Genomic DNA, 22,324 nt, shown 5'->3' with positions numbered 1-22,324 from the left:
ACTTATCTAGTAGCCTTTTCCTCTTTATTTTCCCCACCTCCTTGTGGGCCTTATCCAATAGAGTCCTAGGGTAGTGCTTGACTGTGAATTGTTCTACTAGCTTATTAATTTGGATCTCGCAAGTTTCCTCACTAGTACAGTTCCTTTTTAACATTAACATCTGCCCTTTGGGGATGTTATCCAACCACGGGCCGTGGTGGCAGCTGTCATAAAAAATAAAACTGTTAACGTCCACCTTCTTAAAGAAGGTTTCTGTCTGTATTTGATGATTGGAAATAAAAATGTGCAGGTCCAAAAAATTAACCTGATTATCACTATAGTCCATAGTGAGCTGAATTCCCCATGAATTCGAATTTAGATGTACCAAAAATGCAGTCAGCTCTTCCACAGAGCCCCTCCATATCCAAAACAGATCGTCAATGTAACGGCGATAGGTGACCAGGTTCTGCACCCAGCCATGGTCACCATATCCCATGCTATCTGCATGGGATTTTAGCGCTCACTTATTGGTTATTGTATTTCTAGTTCACTATATTAGCCTGGTGCTTTATTGTGTTCTGTTTTTGTGAGCTTGCTGGGAAATCCACTATGTCTATACTTGAGGCAAGGAGTAAATATTGTTCCAATTTGGATAATATTTTTGGGGAGGAGATAGTCTGTGATACTCCCAATATCCCTAGAACAATACCTGAATTATGTAAGGATCTACAAAAACTACTTATTAAGGAATTAAAAATAAAGTGGGAAATTGCCACATTGGAACAGTATATTAAAGAGGAAATTGTACCAAGGGGGTTACGATTCAATAAGACACCCACCTTTGACAGAGATAGTGAAGAGATTATGGAGGAATGGGATCAATATCTAAATGTGATATCTATAGGCCTTATTAAAATCATCATTAAGAGGAGGCAGCTGAATCTCAGGGAATTAGACATGAAGATAAGAGCTATTAAAGAACTTTTGCAGCCTTTCTTGGAGTCTAGAGAGATGGAAAAACACCCAGAAGAGATTGTGGAGGATATGAATAAAATAGAAAGGGAAGTCATTTTGATTAAAAAGAAAAAATATCAGAGAGACAAATCGGACTATATGGGGAACAGAGTACATGCTTTCCATAGGGGGAACCCGGAAAATAGAAGGGAAAGATTAGAACCCCAGAATTATTTGTCCAAGAATGAGTACCCAGTAAGGGAATACGAGGAGAATAGACAAAAGTATAAACAGGGGTATGGACAATACAACAGAGACAGGTACCAATACAGAAGGAGGAGGAGATCTTTTGGTGGTGGTAGACAGAATCATAAGAAATATAATTATAGTCAACAATGGAGGACAAATGGTTAAGGAGGGGATACCCCAATCAGGAAGCACGAGAGACAGCTTCAGAATAGACCCATTAGAGATCCAACTAATAAAGAGGAAATTGAGAGAAATCAAAAAACAGGGTCAGAACCCAATGTATGGAAATCAGTTTCCCATGGATTAAACCGGAAGCCAATAGACTCTATGGAGTCTAATGGACATAAGACCAGGGATATGACCCAGGGACGAGAAGGACACCCAAATGATTTTTTAGATTGGGAACACAAAAGAAAAGAAAGAATCAAACTAAACCTCCCAAGTTCTCCATTAAAAAGAAGAATAGAAAGAGAGGAACAAGAGGGGGAAATAAGGTACAGAGAAGGAAAAAGGGGAAGGATATAGAAATCAAAGGAATATATAACCTTTCGAAACTTACACTAAACACAATGCAAAGTAGAGTATTGGCTAGGGGGATAAAATTCTGCCCAACAGCTAATGTGGATCATTTCTCGGTCTATATAGATCTTAAAAAATTTGTCAGAAAATTGTGTCTAAAGCGTTTCTTTTTGGAGAAGGTGGACACTATTGATGAATTGAGAGGAGATATGCAACCAAAAGGGCATAATCTCACCTCACTTAGAAAGAAATCCACCTTCTTTCTGAAAAGTTGTAAGACTAAATCAATGGATGCTTTTGAGGAATTGGTAATGCGGGAGGTAGAACGCATTAAAAGAATAAATAAGAACAGAATGAATCTAAATAAGGAAGAACAACAGGCTTTGGCTGACTTGAGAGAGAACAAAGAGGTGGTTATCAAACCGTCCGACAAGGGGGGTGGCATCGTTCTTATGGATAGGGAATACTATATAGAGGAGTCACTGAGACAACTAAACGATGGTATTACATATAAGAAATTGAAAGGTGACCCCACTAATGAGAAAAAGGATATGTTTATGGACTTTTTGAATAAGGGTCTATCAATAGAGGTTATCTCTAAAACAGAATACGAGTATCTGGTTGTCACCTATCCTAAGATACCTGTATACTATTTTCTACCGAAAATTCATAAACATGAAACTAGACCACCAGGGAGGCCCATCATCTCTGGGATTGGTTCGGTGTCAGCCTCCTTGTCGGAATACATAGACTTATGCCTGCAGCCTCTAGTTAAAGAAACAAAAGCCTATTTAAGGGATACCAGTCAGATTCTCCAAATATTGGAAGGGGTTGAGTGGAAGGATGGGGACATCCTCGTAACGGCGGATGTGTCATCACTCTACTCAATCATTCCGCATTCTAAGGGTATAGAGGCTGTTAAATTTTTCCTGTCTACCTCAAGTTTATCTTCAGACCAACAAGCATTCATTCTGGAAGGCATCCACCTCATCTTGACCAACAATTATTTTCACTTTTTAGATTCTTTTTATTTACAGATCCTTGGGACGGTGATGGGGACTAGGTTCGCACCCAGCTATGCGAACCTATTTATGTCCTACTGGGAGGAGTCCTTTATATATGGTGACCATGGCTGGGTGCAGAACCTGGTCACCTATCGCCGTTACATTGACGATCTGTTTTGGATATGGAGGGGCTCTGTGGAAGAGCTGACTGCATTTTTGGTACATCTAAATTCGAATTCATGGGGAATTCAGCTCACTATGGACTATAGTGATAATCAGGTTAATTTTTTGGACCTGCACATTTTTATTTCCAATCATCAAATACAGACAGAAACCTTCTTTAAGAAGGTGGACGTTAACAGTTTTATTTTTTATGACAGCTGCCACCACAGCCCGTGGTTGGATAACATCCCCAAAGGGCAGATGTTAAGGTTAAAAAGGAACTGTACTAGTGAGGAAACTTGCGAGATCCAAATTAATAAGCTAGTAGAACAATTCACAGTCAAGCACTACCCTAGGACTCTATTGGATAAGGCCCACAAGGAGGTGGGGAAAATAAAGAGGAAAAGGCTACTAGATAAGTCAAGTAAGAGGACCAAAAACAAAAGGAATACTAAGAGTAACAAAGTCTCTTTGATCTTTGACTACTCAGGGAGGAATAAGGATATAAATAATATAATCAATAAATATTGGTTTATTTTGAAGGAGGACCCCTTGTTGGAAAAAATAGTTCCAAAAAAACCAAGGATCATCTACAGGGGGATACCGAGTATCAAGAGTCACCTAGTAAAAAGTAGCCTTAAACAAGAAAATCTAAATAAGAATTTCCTAAATCAGGACGTGGGTTTTTTCCAATGCGGGTACTGCTTAGCGTGCAGAACCACGGGAGCCCCCAAGTGTGTCAAAAGAGAATTGATAGGGGGGAATACACAACAAATATATAGCGTGAAACAATTGATAACTTGTCACACCACCAACTGTATCTATGTCCTTACATGCCCGTGCAATATGCACTATGTCGGTAAAACTACTCGACAAGTACATACTCGTATTGAAGAGCACGTGCGTAATATAAGAAGAGGTTTTAAGGAACACCCCCTATCTTCCCACTTCATTCACAAACACCAGGGAGATGTCACCAAATTACAATTTATTGGGATAGAAAGAGTTAATAGAAATTGGAGGGGTGAGAATCTGGACAATAAATTGTCAAAACAAGAAATGAGGTGGGTGTTTAAACTGAAATCGTTGTTTCCTAGAGGTTTAAACGGAGAATTCGAAGTTTGTCATTTTTTGTGAATAATTCCCTATGTTTTTTCTCCCTTTTTTACTTAACAGGCACTTTATTAATGTCCATAATTGAATTATCCACTCTTTGTTGAATACAGGGATAGAGTGTCTTTAAAATGAGCATTTGTATTGTCTGCTTTAGATGATATTGTAAGAGTAAATCCCCTTTTTTATTCAAAATTGATTAATTTTATGTAATGTCCACTTCATATACTTATGGATTGTAAAGATGAAGTTTAATGAAGTCAGAAGATGTCTCTTTGACAAAACTCCCTTAGAATTACCAATCTGAATAACTTGGATATGTTCCATGTATATATTTGAAACACAAATTGTTTAGAGTAGTAACTGTGATGAATAGTATTCTGGAGATTCTGTTTTGAATGTGTGTTAGAACGCAGTCAATTTAGTTTGGCTGTTGTAAGGGGTTAAGTCTATCTTAGTGGAATGAAATCCACACATGTGCAATTGAATGCTTGACAAATAATGATAGAAAAAAGATCGTGCAAAACCACGCCCCCAGGCCAATGGAGCAAGAGAATGGCGGCACTATGAACTTAAAAGGATGACTGGAACCCCCTGACGAAACGCGTCACACAGACGTCATTGGAGGGCGGACCCGGAAGCGATCACGTGACCGGACTGCAACCAGGAAGCGTTTTCGTATACACTTGTTTTATGCTTTTATGTGGGTGACTCTGCGAGTTTATACCCACCACATCCAAAGTAAGGGTTTTTAACTTTTTTGTACAATAAATCAAATCGTGATACTATTCAATTGGAGGTCCTGCCCTTCTTTCTCTTACACACAGCATAACGGAATCACCAGTTGACATATCCTTTGGAGGATCCTGCAGTGTGGGGACATCCCCTCTTCTAAAGAGCCTTACAAACCCAGAGCCTGGGGTGATAGGGCTCTGGGACATGTGAGTTTTTCTCCTATAACTCCTATCTTTCATATTACCATTACCAGATGGTCTGCACTATTATTTGTTTTCTTTATGTTTACAGATTTATTTAGCGCGTTTTTTTGGTAATTATAATTAATTTTTCCCCCTAGAATGGCACATCGCTACTCAGCCGAGGAGGCGTATGCCATTCTGGCAGGCAGTGATAGTGACACTCTGCAAGACAGTGACACTATCACTGCCTCTGACATTGAGCCTCTGAGTGAGACCTCAAGTGATGGTGCCCCACCACTACTCACAAGAGGACGCTCAGAATGCCCAATGCCAGAGGGAGACTGGGTGCCTTCAAACATGATGGCACCAGAAATACCGCCGTTCACTGTTACACCTGGCATCACTGTAACAGTGGACGACTGCGAGCCAATTCATTTTTTTGAGCTCTTTATGTCTGATGATGTATTTGAGCTCATGGCTCAGCAAACAAATTTGTTTGCTATGCAGTATCTCTCTGCACATCCGGGGTCCCATCATAATCGCAGGAATATGTGGAGACCCACGGATGTCGCAGAGATGAAGCGGTTTTGGGCTTTAACCCTAATGATGGGTATTGTTAAAAAGCCCAGTATCAGGTCCTACTGGAGCAAGCAACGCATTCTGGCTACACCTCTTTTCCCTGAGGTTATGCAGAGGGATCGCTATCTGCGACTGCTGCGATTCCTTCATTTTAATGACAACTCACTGTGTCCCCCTAGAAATGACCCACTGTTTGACAGGCTCTATAAAATTCGGCCCTTTATCCAACTCCTGTCAGACAGATTTTCTGAAAATTATATCCCCGAAAAAGATATTTCAATTGACGAGTCCCTTATGAAATTCAAAGGTCGACTGCTATTTAAGCAATACATTCCCTCTAAGCGGTCCCGATATGGCGTTAAATTTGATAAATTATGCGAATCCTGTACTGGTTACACATGGGCGTTTCGCATTTACCAGGGGAAGGATAGCCATCTTGACCCACCAGGATGCCCTGATTCTGTGGGTACAAGTGGCAAGATTGTTTGGGATCTAATCCTTCCCTTGTTAAATAAGGGATATAGGCTATGGGTTGACAATTATTATACCAGTGTACCGTTATTTAAAAATGTATATTACTTTGAAACCCTAGCCTGTGGCACAGTGAGGAGGAATCGCAGGGGTTTCCCCCAAACCCTGGCAAGAGGCAGAAGTAGTAGAGGTTCCTCTTCAGCCCTCCGCCAGGATGAGTTGCTTGCCCTTCATTTCACAGATAGGAAGGATGTATACATGCTGTCTACAATGCATGATGAAAGTACAGTGCCAGTGTCTGTGAGAGGTAGCACTGAGCATCTGGAAAAGCCGAAGTGCATTGTAGACTACAGCAAGTTTATGGGGGGAGTAGACTTGGCTGACCAATGCATACAGCCCTATCTAGTGAACCGGAAAAGTAGGACCTGGTACAAGAAAATTGCAATCTACGTGACCCAGATTGCAATTTTCAATGCCTATGTCCTCTATAAAAAAGAGGTCATAGGCAGGGCCGAATTAAGAGCCCAGTGGGCCTGGTGCTGACAATTATGATGGGCCTATTTACAGAATCTTATCGCCCAAAAACACTAAAACGGTCATACCTCCCAAGCGTCATGTATCTGATAGAGATGGTGTTGGAGGGAAACTCATAGGATGCAGCTATAAGAAAACACATACTCTATGCTAATCTCTCTCTAATTTATGCTTTCATCTTTCAAGTAAATCCATACCCCCTAACAGCAGTGTCCAGTGAAGCAGGAAGTCAATGGGCGGAGTAAAAGGGTGGGCCACTGGTGCGAATCACTTCACCAGATCTGCCAAAAGGGGAGAACATGCCCAAAAAGGGGGCATGTCTGTCCAAAGAATTTGAAGGACAGCCTGGCATGAATGCATGTCAGGCTGCCCGCCAATCCTGCAGGCTGGCCAACTAAGGGCATACTATGCAGGCAGCATTCTGAGCTTGACATAAATGCGTCTAATGATGCGCTAACTCCATGCTTTCTAAGGACTGTCCCCTAGCACTTGCTGGTCCACTTGTCTCCTTCTCTTCTTACTAGCAGGCAGAAGTTCCTGGTATACAGTCTGAGACAGAGAAAAGGTGTATGTAGTCAGTGTAGAAGAAAGGAGGGGACATACCACAGTGTTAGAGAGACCAACAGCATTACCTAAACTAATTTTATTGTCAGCCAGTCCACACAGGTTTTGTTCCCATACATCCCTCTTAAGCTTCCAAACTTAAAGGGACACTATAGTCACCAGAACAACTACAGCTTATTGTATTTCTTCTGGTAAGTAGAATCATTCCATTCAGGCCTTTTGCAGTAAACACTGTCTTTTCAGAGAAAATAACTCCACTGGCCACTCCTTAGATGGCTGCTAGAGGTGCTTCCTGGGGCAGTACTGCCTAGTGTGCAGCACTGCCATTCAGTGTCTCCACCCTCTGCATGCAGACACTGAACTTTCCTCATAGAGATGCATTGATTCAATTTATCTTTATGAGGAGATGCTGATTGGCCAGGGCTATGTTGGACTTGTGCTGGCTCTGCCCCTGATCTGCCTAGTTAACAGTCTCAGCCAATCGTATGGGCAAGTATTGTAATTTGCTCAGACCACCACTTCTGATGATGTCAGCAGACAGTCAGTTCAGAGGCAGAGCCAGCAGCTGCAGACTTGAATACAAGTTCTATTTTACTATACTTAGGGAGGCAAGAAGGGGCCAGGGTTGTGGTTTTAACATAATAGGGTCAGAAATACATGATTGTGTTCCTGACCCTGTAGTGCTCCTTTAAGCAAGAGTATGTGAAGAGTAGTTAGGGTTGCCACCTTTCTTGGGAAAAAAATACCAGCCTTAATCATTTGTATAATCACAAGGAGTGACATCAGAGAAAATTCTGTAAAATCACCAACAAACTACTCACAGTTTGATTCTGCTGTATAGATGGATTGCTCCCAATGTCTCCCTGTCTCCCAGTGTCTCAGTCTCGCAAGTCACCCAGTGTCTCAGTGTCCCTATGTATCACAGTGTCAGTGTCGCCATGTCGCCCAGTCCCCTAGTCTCCCAGTGTCTCAGTGTCCCCATTTCTCCCAGTGTCTCAATGTCTCAGTGTGTCCCCATGTCACTAGGATACTGGGAACACAGTGAGACCCGGGGGCACTGAGAGACATGGGGACACTGAGAGACCCGGGAACACACAGACATGGGGACACTGGGAGACATGGGGACACTGAGACATTTAGGGAAACTGGGAGAAATGGGGACACTGAGACACTAGGGACAAAGACACTGAGACATGGGGACAATGAAACATTTGGGGACACTAAGAAACTAGGGACACAGAGACATGGGAACACAGACACTGGGAGACTAGGGGACACTGGCTGGGAGACAGACACTTGGGGACACTGTGAGACATGGGGACAGTTGTGGACATAGACATGGGGACACTGGGACATATAGGGACACTGGGAGACATGGGGACACTAGGCACACTGAGACACTAGGAACACAGACACTCGGAGACATGGGGACACTGAAACATTTGGGGACACTAAGACACTAGGGACACAGAGACATGGGAACACAGACACTGGGAGACTAGGGGACACTGGGAGAGTAGGGGACACTGGCTGGGAGACAGCCACTTGGGGACACTGGGAGACATGGGGACAGTTGTGGACATAGACATGGGGACACTGGGACATTTAGGGACACATGGGGACACTAGGCACACTGAGAGACATGGGCCACAGACACTGGGAGACTTGGGGACACTGAGACACTAGGGACACTGGCTGAGGGACATGGGGACACTGGGAGAAATGGGGACATAGTGTCTCCGTGTCCCAATGTCTCAGTGTCTCCCAATGTCCCTATGTCTCACAGCGTCCCCATGTGTCTCAGCATCCCCATGTGTCCCCTAGTGTCTCAGTGTCCCCATGTTTTCCAGTGTCCCCAAGTGTCTGTGTTCCCAGGTCTCCCAGTGTCTGTGCCCCCATATGTCCTAGTGTCTCAGTGTCCCCTAGTGTCTGTGTCCCCTAGTGTCTGAGTGTCCTCATATGTCCCCTAGTGTCTCAGTGTCCCCATGTGTCCCTACTATCTTTCCCCCCATCCCTCACTTACTGTAGAGCTGTTGTCTGGACTCTGTGCTGTGTTGCTGCTCCCTCATGGATCAGTGAGTAGTAGAGAGAGGCAGGGATATGCTGTAACTTCCTATACCTGCCTCTCTCCACACACAGTGACCCCTACTGGCCGGTGCTGGTATTGCAGAGTAATCTCCATTTATTCTGAGAAAAATACCTGCATTTGTATTGCTGGTATTACTGCAATACCGGCACGGCCACACAGCCTCAAATACCGGCTGTGCCAGTAAAATACCAGTCAGGTGGCAAACCTAAGAGTAGTGTGTAAAAAAAAAAAATATATATATATATATATATATATTTTTTTTTTTTAATGGGCCTATTCCATGGGCCTGGGCCTGGAGCTGCAGCTCCATCAGCCCCTATGTTAATCCGGCCCTGGTCATAGGTAAGCCCTGCCCTTTCCTAGACTTCACTCTTAGCCTTTTGTCTCATTTATTATTTACCCAGCCCCCCAATCCCACTTTGGGATCAGAAGATCTCCAAAGACTTTGTGGCAAACACTTCCCTTCCCGAATCCCTGCCACCGCCAGTAAAAGAAATTCCCCCAAAAAGGTGCCGTGTTTGCTACACGAAAGGAGTCCGAAAGGACTCTAGTTATTATTGCCCAACCTGCCCATCTCAACCCGGCCTCTGCATAGCAGACTGTTTCAAAGTCTACCATACAGAGCTGAACTTCTAAATCACTCTGTATGGGACTTTGGCAGTTTGTTTGCTTGATTTCCCTGGATTACTGACCTCGGCTTGTCCTGACTACGCTTTGTTAGCTGCCTGTACTTTACCGACTACTCTTACTTCTGGATTCCCCTGACCTTGGCCTGTCCCTGTTTACGCTAGCCATTCTAAAGTGGCTACACCAAACAACTCAAATTACTACAATTGTAGTATTTGAAATGTGCCTTCACAAAAAAAAGCGAAAAACTAATCACAGGGTTAATGCTGTGATTAGCACTGAAAGGGTTAATAAAATCACTTTTTTTTTGCTTAACTTCTCAGCTTTTCACACAATAACTCTCTATGTGAGATGAAAAATCTCTGCCTCTCTCTGCCTCCAGATCAAAGTGTATGTGGGGGTACTGTTCTATTCCTATGATATAATAAAAACCTTGAAACATTTTACATGTGTTCTATTCAGAAGACCGTGTTCAATCAAAATACTGAGGTTTTAGTGCCCTTACTAATACCAGGATTATGACATTTCTAGTGAAAATTTATGTGATTAAAAAGACAAAACTAAAAGTACCGTATATACTCGAGTATAAGCCGAGTTTTTCAGCACATTTTTTGTGCTGAAAAACCCCAACTCGGCTTATACTCGAGTCAATAGTCTGTATTATGGCAATTTGCATTGCCATAATACAGACTGGGGCTGTCAGAGCTGTACTTACCTTTCCTGCAGCTCCTGTCAGCTCCCTTCTCCTCTGCGCCGTCCGTTCAGCACCTCGGTCAGCTCCCAGTGTAAATCTCGCGAGAGCCGCGGCTCTCGCGAGATTTACACTGGGAGCTGACAGAAGAGCTGCACGGATGGCGCAGAGGAGGAGAAGAGAGCTGACAGGAGCTGCAGGAAAGGTAAGTACAGCTCTGACAGCCCCCTTCTCCCCCCACTGAACTGCCAATGCTGGACCACCAGGGAAGGAGCCCCCCTCCCTGCCATGAATCAAGCAGGGAGGGGGGACGAAAAAAAAAAAATGAATAATAATAAAATAAAAAAGTTAATTAAATTAAATAATAAGAAATAATAAATAAAAAAAATTTAAATATTTTTTTTTTAAATAATAAAATTGCCCACCCCCCACCAAGGCTCTTCAACACACACACACACACACACACACACACACACACTGCAATCATACACACTGCACTCATACACACTGCACTCATACACACTGCACTCATACACACTGCACTACTACACACACTGCACTACTACACACACTGCACTCATACGCACACGCTGCACTCATACGCACACGCTGCACTCATACACACACAGTGCATTCATACACACACACTGCATTCATACACACACACTGCACTACTACACACACTGCACTCATACGCACACGATGCACTCATACGCGCACGCTGCACTCATACGCACACGCTGCATTCATACGCACACACTGCATTCATTATACACACACACTGCATTCATTATACACACACTGTAAATAAATATTCAATTAATATATTTTTTAGGATCTAATTTTATTTAGAAATGTACCAGTAGCTGCTGCATTTCCCACCCTAGTCTTATACTCGAGTCAATACGTTTTCCCAGTTTTTTGGGGTAAAATTAGGGGCCTCGGATTATATTCGGGTCGGCTTATACTCGAGTATATACGGTAGATATCGCTACATGGGCCCAGCATTTCTGTTAAAATGGCTAGACCAAACATTTCAAGGTCTGCATTTTGTTGTACTCTGGGTTGCCTACTTTTGAAAATGGTATGCCATAACAGTGGGAATGTTATTACCCAGGCTGCCATGCTCTCTGAATAGCCACATAGGCCCAGAATATCACTTTGCCAAACTTACAAGCTAAAAGGGCATCTAATATATTTTGCCTTGTACTTATTGGAAAAATCTGAAATAATGATACGTGGGGGTACCGTTATACTCAGAAGAACGTGTTCAATCAAAATACTGAAGTTTTAGTGCACTAACTAATACCAGGATTATGACATTTCTAGTGAAAATCCAATTTATGTGATTAAAAAGATAAAACTAAAAGTAGATATCGCTACATGGGCCCAGCATTTCTGTTAAAATGGCTAGACCAAACATCTCAAGGTCTGCATTTTGTTGTACTCTGGGTTGCCTACTTTTGAAAATGGTATGCCATAACGGTGGAAATGTTATTACCCAGGCTGCCATGCTCTCTGAATAGCCACATAGGCCCAGAATATCACTTTGCCAAATTTCCAACTTTGAAATCTAATATTTTGTCCCCGTGACTACCCCCCAAAAAACAGAAAATCTGGTACATGGGGGTACTGTTATATTCAGGGGACAATGTAAAAAAAAAAAAATAGTGAGGCTTTGTTGCAATAACTCATACCAGGAATAGGAAATGCCCTGTGAAAAGTGAGTTCATGTGTGGAAAAAAGCACAAATAAATCTATTACCGCTATGTGGGCCCTTCATTTCTGATAAAGTGGTTAGACCAAACTTCTCAAATTATGCCATTTGTTATACTTTGGGTTGCCTACTTTTGAAAATGGTATGCCATAATAGTGGAAATGTTATTACCGAGGCTGCCATGCTCTCTCAAAAGTGAGATAGGCCTAGAAAATCACTTTGCCAAAATTCAAACTTTGAAATGGACATCTCATATATTTGTCCCTGTTACTTCCCCAAAAAACAAAAAATCTGGTACATGGGGGTACTGTTATATTCAGGAGACAATGTTAAAAAAAATAGTGATGCTTTGTTCCAAGAACTCATACCAGGAATAGGAAATGTCCTGTGAAAAGTGAGTTCATGTGTGGAAAAAAGCACAAATAAATCTATTACCGCTATGTGGGCCCTTCATTTCTGATAAAGTGGTTAGACCAAACATCTTAAAATGCACCATTTGAAATACTCTGGGTTGCCTACTTTCGAAAATGGTATGCCATAATAGTGGAAATGTTATTACCCAGGCTGCCATGCTCTCTCAAAGGCAAGATAGGCCCAGAAAATCGCTTTGCCAATTTTCAATGTTTAAAACCAAAAATGGACAGGCGGATATTTGACCCTGTAACTTTCAAAAACCCCATAAAACCTATACATGGGGGGTACCATGGCGCTCGTGAGACATCACTGAACAGAACTAGGAGTGTTTCAGGGCAGTAAACTATATACTAACAATAATATTATCAGTGAAAGTACAGATTTTATGTGAAAAATGCAACAACAAAAAAACAAACGCTAACTTTGGCTAGGGTTTGTGCCCAAGTGGCTACTACAAAAGACTGGGCATACCCCATTTTGAATACCCTGGGATGTCTACTTTTTCAAATGGTATGCCATGATGGGGGTCAATTTCATTTTGTGGCCGCCATACGGTCTCAAAGGCGGCCTTGTCACAGCAGACTAATCTGACAAATTTGAATGTGAAAAAGCATATATGGATAAGCCTCATATATGACCCTGTAACTTTCAAAAACCCCATAAAAGCTATACATGGAGGGTACCATGGCGCTCGTGAGACATCACTGAACAGAACTAGGAGTGTTTCAGGGCAGTAAACTATATACTAACAATAATATTATCAGTGAAAGTACAGATTTTATGTGAAAAATGCAAAAAAACAAAAACAAACGCTAACTTTGGCTAGGGTTTGTGCCCAAGTGGCTACTACAAAAGACTGGGCATACCCCATTTTGAATACCCTGGGATGTCTACTTTTTCAAATGGTATGCCATGATGGGGGTCAATTTCATTTTGTGGCCGCCATACGGTCTCAAAGGCGGCCTTGTCACAGCAGACTAATCTGACAAATTTGAATGTGAAAAAGCATATATGGATAAGCCTCATATATGATCCTGTAACTTTCAAAAACCCCATAAAAGCTATACATGGGGGGTACCATGGCGCTCGTGAGACATCACTGAACAGAACTAGGAGTGTTTCAGGGCAGTAAACTATATACTAACAATAATATTATCAGTGAAAGTACAGATTTTATGTGAAAAAAGCAAAACAAAAAAAATAACGCTAACTTTGGCTAGGGTTTGTGCCCAAGTGGCTACTACAAAAGACTGGGCATACCCCATTTTGAATACCCTGGGATGTCTACTTTTTCAAATGGTATGCCATGATGGGGTAATTTTCATTTCTGGGCTGCCATACGGTCTCAAAGGCAACCTAGGCCACTCAAACCAATCTGTCAAATTTCTATGTAGAAAATAAAATAATGGACAAGCCGTATATTTGACCCAATAACTTTCCAAAACCCCCAAAAACCTATACATGGGGGGTACTGTTTTACTCGTGAGACATTTCTGAATTCAAATATTATGTTTTATTGCAGGAAAACCGAACAGTATTCTGACATTAACAGTTAAATTGCCATGCTGAAATTGAAAAATAACAAGATTTCTTTAATTTTTCAAGTTTTTTTATTTTATTCATATAAAATGGAGTTCCATATGTGAATGTTTGATATGAAATGAAAGCTCTGTTTCCCCTGAACAGTGATATATAATAAGTGTGGGTGCACTTAGTATGAAAGAGGTAAATTATTGTTGAACAGACATATAGTAAAATTCTGTGGTTTGTTTACATTTTTTTTGAATCACAACTTGTACATTTGGCTGTGGTCTTAAGGGGTTAATGAAAACAGTTTTTTGTATTTTTATTTTTGATTTATGTTTCCAATAGACAGTACAAAGAAAGTAGAAAAATAAATAAATAAATACATCCTTTCATTCAGTCTGTAAAAGGTCTGCTTGAAGGGAAAGATTGAATGGAGACAGAAGACTAATCTCTCAAAGAGAATCATTGATCACTTCCAGATTAAATGGGAGGTAAACTTTTCTAAACAGGAACATTTTCAGAACGTGTGTAGAATTGCTCAAATTTGTTGCAGAGTCTGTCAGAGAAACTTCACATAGAATGCCCAGAACCAAGAAACATTTTCTTCATTGTAAACATTTTTTTAAACACACAAATATCAGCGACAACGGGGGTTATGGATAAAAAGTGCTGTGTTCTGAAAAGTGGTCTAAAGTGCTAAACGTGGGGCAGTCACCAGCAGGTATAATGTATCCTGTAACCCTGCCGCTTTTCCATGTGTGTGCCACTTTTCAGAACAGACACTTTTTATTCATAACCCCTAGCTTATATGAAGTACCTCGGCTTAGTACGTTTTGGTCATTTAACAGCAAATTAAAAATTAGAGGGAACAAAACTATTTTTTTCAAAGATTTATGACTGTTTTCTATTCACTATCACCGAAACTGTGGTGATAGTCAAAAAATACTAGCAGAAGTGACTCATGGGACAAATGTTTTTTTTTAAATCACAAATCACATGGTATGCATTGCTGAACGAAGGGATTTCCACATTTACAGTGAGATATGCCAGTTCCCTTTGCATAGAGGAAGTGAAAGTGTGACTGTACAGAGTGGATTCCCATAGACCGTCACCTGTAACTTCACACACAAAATGGAATTGCCGAATTTTGTAATGTTATCCCGTGGCAAATATGGAATGTGAGTGGCAGTAATAAATAGTAAAAAAAAGTACCAGGAAACAAAGTATGCATCGCTGTCAAACTATGGAGGAAATGAAAGCTCTGGCCCAATCATCAATGAAAACAGAACATTTCACAATGCAAAACTCTAACATTATAGAGGGAAACTGGACACGTTAGCTACGCACACAATATTAAAATGGGATTTTTGACACGTGGAATTATCAGTCGGTCTTATCATGGCGGTTTTGCTTGAAGAAAACTTTTTGGCAGTGCATTTCTAAAATGTAAAAGAAAGAAAACACAATGAATGTTAATATCAGAAGAAAATAACCTTAGCCAGTCCAATGCTTCCCCATAGGTAAACGCTGGGCGGCTAGTGTGCGCTCATACACTCCCCATAGAGATTCTTTGAGTCAATGTATCTGTATGGGGAAATGCTGCTTGTTGCATGCGCAGTAGCCCCACAATGCTTTACTATAGGGGAGTGCTGAAATGACCGATCTGTAATACCAGTCTAATCCAAATAAAGAGCACAGTGCAATGATTGCTGGACCGCACTAGGAAGTTACAGCCACTAGAGGCGACTTTAGAATGTAACCTTTTCCCAGCAAAGGCTACGTTTACACTGCTCGGGCTGCAGGGACAGTGTCTTTCATCAAAACCATTACGTTAAGCTGTAGTGTTTCTGGTGGTAAGAGTATCAATTTAAAGCTAAAATAAACAATAAACAACATTTTCTCTTATTCGTCGGAGAATTTGTAACTGCTAACTTTTTCTGCTTCTCTGGCAACAACAGTTACCAGCCTGTCGGTGCCCTCACTTTGTGTTACATGTCGATAGCTTAGATTAGAATTTAGCTATCCCAGTAAAAAAAAGCTAAAGGATGAAACTTTTAACAGATCTAGATAATTAACAAACATTATTTTAGATGTAGATTTAGGGCCTTGTTTTAATATATTTTAAATAAACTTTTAAAATGATTTAATATTTTTAAAATATTTTAATATTTAAATATAATTTTTAAAGTATTGATTTTATTTCTATATTTGATACAGAGTTTTATCTGAGCAGATATAACAGCAGACAGAGATATCTGAAATTCAAGGATCTCGTAGAATAGTACATTTCTCTAACAACTTACCTGATATTGTTGCGGTTTTATGTATCCTTGGCAGGTGATGATGAATACAATTAAAACTGAAATGATGAAAATGACTATTGCAGCAATAGGCCACACCCAGACCATTATGTCTTGCAATGGATTCTCCTCTCCTATTAGATGGTAAGCAAAATGATTGTTGGTTAGTAGAGAATCATATTAAATAGCATTCAATTAATCAAGCAAAATTACTGAATGAATATATTAGAGCAGGGGATAGATAACATTGGGCTCTCCAGAGGTTGTGGACTACATCCCCCATAATGCTTTGCTAGTATTATTTAGTCTGATGTGTTACATTGTCACCCTGACACTCAGGATCAGGGTGCCCTCTTCCTGGAAGGCAGTATGCGTTTTGTACAACTTCAAAATGAATTTCAAATTAATTACCAAAGTAGCTCAACTAAAACAAACAACTAAGTTAGTTGTGCCTTCAGTTCCTCTACTGTGCCTTTAAAGTTGAAATTCACTGACTTGAGCAAATAACACTGATAATGTCAAAGCCCTTGCTCCTGGCTTTGAGGCAATTTAACTCTGTGACTTCATGACGAAGAAAAAACATGAATTGGTTCTGGCCGGTGACATCTGCCTTTCCAAGTTGTCAGATGGAAAAGAAAAAATATGTAAATCTATTAGGAGTTTATGTCTCATCAAATCGAGTGCATGCTTGCCCTTGCTGGACTACAACTACTATCATCATGCTCATTGTGATCATGGCTGAAGCTGGTGGGAGTTAACCCCTTAAGGACCAAACGTCTGGAATAAAAAGGAATCATGACATGTCACACATGACATGTGTCTTTAAGGGGTTAAAATATATTTATCTGATTTAATGGGATATGGGTGCAAGCACTTGCTAAACACCTTATGTGGAATATAACTCCTAGTAACCTTGTCCACTGGTTGAATGAGTCTGATAAGAATCGTACTTTACGATAGCTTCATATAGCAAGTCGTCAATTTAATAGAAATGTAAACATCAATGCTTAATAGCAGCACTAGAAATTATGCAGTTAAGTATCATTTTTGTTTTCTACGAATCCCTAAATCTCAATAAAATGACCTATCGACATTTAATTTTAATTTACGTGGAAGTAACAAGAAAGTAAGTGCTGGGTGAAAAAAAAAGAAAGGGGGATGGATCTACACTAGCTTAAGGCTACGTCTGCATTAATAAAAAGTCATTTTTTTTAAAGCAATGGTTATTGATTTAAAAATGGCCATTTTTTGGACACAGAGGTTCCCTTAATTTTCTAAATTATATATCCACGATACGGTTAGGGAGAGAGAAAGAATGCAAATTGTGAGCTTTGGAACCTACTGGTAGAATCGATGGACTTTGTGAGGTAGGTGGCTTCTTTGAGAGCTGGATGGTAAATGATGCAGGTCACTGTTGTGTCCCTCTGTTGCCGTGACAACCTTTGTGTAAAGTTACTAATGACAGTAACACTGTGATCGGGGTGTTCGATCGTGTATGTCTGAGGGATCTCCTGGGACGTGTATGGCAGGCTCCACTCGATGCTCGGTGCTGGTCTTCCAGTTACAGAACAAGTGATAATATAGGTTTCATTCAAGCCGGATGTGCTGGACATAGGGTATACTTCCAGATTGGGCTCAGATATGTTCATTTCTAAATATTAAAGATCAAGCACATGATAAAAGTGAATATTGTACCAATATTGTGACCAAAACCTCTTTCACATGTGTTCTAAAATACTTTAAATAGGATATAAAAGAGTCCGCACAATTAATATAGCAGCCTGCTGTTGTGGTCTACAGTAAAACAAATTGAAAGTGCATAGACTTTCACCCAGTCTCCACTCCTTCAAAAAATCTTTGAAAACACACTTCTTCAGGAAATCTCAACGGAATATGCTGGCGCTATATAAATACCAGTAATAATATTAATAATTTAAACTGTTAGGGGATTTTAATACTCACCCTCCCCCCATGACTCCTCTCCAGCAAATGTAAAAAATAACCTAAGTTCTCAGTGAATACTTTGCTAGAAACCTATGTCATTACCCCTACTTGTAGCCTTTGTGTCACTATACCCCACTCCCTCTAGCATGGAAGCTCATTGAGCATGACCATCCAACTCTCTGTTCCTGTGCGTCCACGTACAATTTTGTGTCTGTTAGTCCACCCATTGTACAGCGCTACGGAATTTGCTGGCGCTATATAAATAATAAAATAAAAAACATAAAATAATGGAAAAGTTGATGGTTCGTGTGACATCCTGAGCCCACTCTCAGAACAAAATGGGAATTGGAGGCACATGCAGAACATGCATTTCTAAGCAGTGTTGCTGCCATAAAGACCAAAATCTATACAAAATACAGTTTTGCAAAGGAACAGCGTGCACACAAAAACAAATAAACAGTTTTATTTTTCATAAGGCTACTTAAAATCACCGAAATTAGCAAACAAATAAGGGGATTCAGTTTCACCATTTGGCCATATCGTGCTAGGCCCACCACTATGTCAACAGTTAGCCCACTCTCAGCTCTGATAGAGAATTGAAAGTAATTTGTAACAATTGCTGCAGCTTTAAGCCTGCCCCTCAGAGCTCACAATTAGTCAGCCAAATATTCAGGTTGCTGCGTTCATTTTGTCAAAGTGCTCCAAGCGCTATCTGCACGCAACACACCCAACTTAACCGAGGAACCAACCTATCTTACATTATTAGTATTTATATAGCACCAACTTATTCCACAGCGCTGTACAATATTATGTCTTCATCAATAAACTACTTATCCCATAAAGCACTAAACAGTGCATTGAGGGAAACTTTGAAGATGCATACCCTTTTGTATTATATATATATATATATATATATATATATATATATATATATATATATATATATATATAAAATGTTTTGGTTTTTTTGCATGATTTTTTTAATGCATTTGTTAAATATTAAATGTTGATTGCCGATGCTGTGGATAGTAATTTGTCACTTGATAACAAATCCCCAGCATGAAGATCGGGGAAAGGACAACATTCTGCACATTGCTTAACAAAAACTCCTATGATTATGATGATGGACAAGAAAAGGTCAATATAGCATGGAGAGAGCATTTTTCACAGTCATGCCTCATACAATCACACATTGAGAGCTAATTGACATCTAACACACTTTCTTCATCTCATACACACAAAACCTTACCATAGACATCAAGGCAAATGAGTGCATCCATTGCTCCCAAAGGGAAGATATTAAATATGCATTTAAAACAACCTTGATCTTCCAGATCCACTGATCGGATTGTAATTGCCGACACATTCGGTGTTATTTCAGTGAAATTGGCTATGCGATTTGAATAATATCCAATGTATCTCTTTCCAAATGATTTGCTAGAAGTAGCGACTGGTCCAACGTTATCGCCCGACTCCTTCTTCCATGAGACTTGCTGCACATCTGGCTTCGTACTGGCTATAAGTTGGCATTCAAGAGTCACATCATGTCCTACAGCTGCCAATTGCTTCTCCATGCTAATTACTTTCAGTGAACCTGTGACAACAAAATTATTCCATATTAAGAAAAAACAACACAAAATGATAGAAACATTTATATACAAAAAAAAATTGTATAATTTTTTTTAATATATGTATATTATATTAAAAGTTAATTAAAACACCTTATTAGCATATTAATACAAGAATACAGTAAGAATTAAATTATATATTTTTTATATATGTATAATATGCTAATCATGTATTTTAATTAACTTATAATATATTATTTGAAAGTATGATTTTAATTGTATTTTTAATTTCAGACACCAGGGGGACTGCCTGAACATTCAGGCAGTGCCCCTGCAGGCAGTACCCCCCATGTACAGGTTTCATGGTGGTTTGGAAAGTTAGAGAGTCACATATAAGGCTTGCATTTCATTTTTTTGACATTGAAATTTGCCAGATTGGTTATGTTGCCTTTGAGAGAGTATGGTAGCCCAGGAATGAGAATTACCCCCATGATGGCATACCATTTGCAAAAGTAGACAACCCAAGGTATTGCAAGTGGGGTATGTCCAGTCTTTCTTAGTAGCCACTTAGTCACAAACACTGGCCAAATATTTGTTTTTTTGCTTTTTTAACACAAAAACAAATATGAACGCTAACTTTGGCCAGTGTTTGTGACTAAGTGGCTACTAAAAAAGACTAAACATACCCCACTTTCAATACCTTTGGTTGTCTACTTTTTCAAATGGTATGCCATTATGGGGGTAATTCTCATTCCTGGCTACCATACCGTCTCAAAGGTAACATTACTAATCTGGAAAATTTCAATTTGAAAATGGAATGTTCTATATTTGACCCTGTAACTTTCCAAAACACCAATAAACCTGTTAATGGGGGGTACTGTTGTACTCGTGAGACATCGCTGATTACAAATATGTGCATTTTTGTGCAGTAAAACCTAACAGTATAATGACTTCCACAGCTAAAATGTCAGACGGAAATACAAATTTAAAAAAAAATCTTATTTTCTCAATTTTTTTTAAAATTTTATTCATAATGAATTATGTTCCATATATGAATAGTTAATGAAAAATTAAAGCCCTGTTTCTCCTGGACAAAATGATATATAATAAGTGTGGGTGCATATAATATGAAAGAGGGGAACTACGGTTGAACAGACATATAGCGCAAATTCCAGTTTTTGTTTACGTTTTGTTTTGATCAGAACATGCACTATTGACTCCGTCCTGAAGGGGTTAAAAGGCTCTACTCAGGCAGCCACCAACATAGGGATTGACAGTTTTACTTTAAGCACAAGAAATGGGTTACACATCATATACTTGCAAACAAAAAAATACTTATAAGTCCTGAGTGTAAGCTTAAAATCTAGAATTTAATTTTGTAGCAGTTTTATGCAAAGTTCTTAGCAATATAAATCATCCTCTTACAATATGATGGAGAAAATATAGGTTGTAAAAGAAGTTAACAGAGTAATGTTATTGGTCGGATAATGTAAAATGGATATTGATAAAGATATTAGATTGTAAACAATTGGAAACTGCATGAGATGGTTAGAAGTCGATGATTTTAAGATGATTTTAAACAGATGCAGCATCAAGTGAATCAATAGAATACAGTAAAAAATAATTTAACATGTCATCCTTCATAATAGGAGCATAAGCAGCATGACAGATCACAGCAGGAGGTTTATCCGTATAAATTAGCTAACTCCATAAATTGGACTTTTTTTTTGCTTATGTAGAACATGTGTGCATATTGAAAAATGTTATCCTTTCAATTTGAGTCAGTTTCATTAATCAATGAAATAAGGCTAAAACATCTTTAATAATTTCATTACTAAATGCAAATATAGATTTACACAGATCCACAGAACGTATCATTCACATATATTTGAATGACAGTATATTGAAAGTCTTCTGTTCAAGACACAGATTTTCTAAAAGTTATTGTACATAAATATCAAATCGATAAAACAATAAAAACACAATAAGAATCAGCATACAGGTTTGACTTGATCAATGCTAAAATGATAAACATTGTACTATGATCCTCAAAGCAACTTAAAATGTCATTATAATCTCAATGTGTAAAAGAGAAATAAATGCTGCTTACCAAATACAGAGTGAAAGAGACAGAGTAACACCCAGAGATGTCTCATGGTAAAGTAAGAAGTAAAAGAATCAGGAAGGAAAATACGCTTTAAATACTATACTTCAGGAAGTCCCTTATGACAAATGATATACAGGTGTACGTAATATAGGGACGATGATTTAATGTAAAAGGGACACTCCAGGCACCTAGACCACTTCTGCTCATTGGAGTGGTCTGGGTGCCAACTCCCTCTACCCTTAACCCTGCAAGTGTAATTATTGCAGTTTTTCATAAACTGCAATAATTACATTGC

General features: G+C 39.6%; 1 protein-coding gene across 1 annotated transcript; it reads right to left on the bottom strand.

Annotated features, from left to right (window-relative positions):
* Positions 1–15,394: 15,394 nt before the first annotated feature.
* Positions 15,395–22,108, bottom strand: LOC134586596 (OX-2 membrane glycoprotein-like). The gene is made up of 5 exons (XM_063442219.1): positions 22,033–22,108; positions 19,604–19,948; positions 17,753–18,061; positions 16,414–16,544; positions 15,395–15,549 (listed from the first exon to the last, which is right to left on the bottom strand). Exons 1-5 carry the CDS (start codon positions 22,076–22,078, stop codon positions 15,424–15,426), a joined length of 957 nt encoding a protein of 318 aa, XP_063298289.1. The 5' UTR covers positions 22,079–22,108; the 3' UTR covers positions 15,395–15,423.
* Positions 22,109–22,324: the final 216 nt, after the last annotated feature.

Source organism: Pelobates fuscus, chromosome 1 (assembly GCF_036172605.1).
Source record: "Pelobates fuscus isolate aPelFus1 chromosome 1, aPelFus1.pri, whole genome shotgun sequence".
NCBI classification, from domain to species: domain Eukaryota; kingdom Metazoa; phylum Chordata; class Amphibia; order Anura; family Pelobatidae; genus Pelobates; species Pelobates fuscus.
Note: the sequence above shows the minus strand (reverse complement) of the source record. Positions and strands in the feature narration are given on the sequence as shown.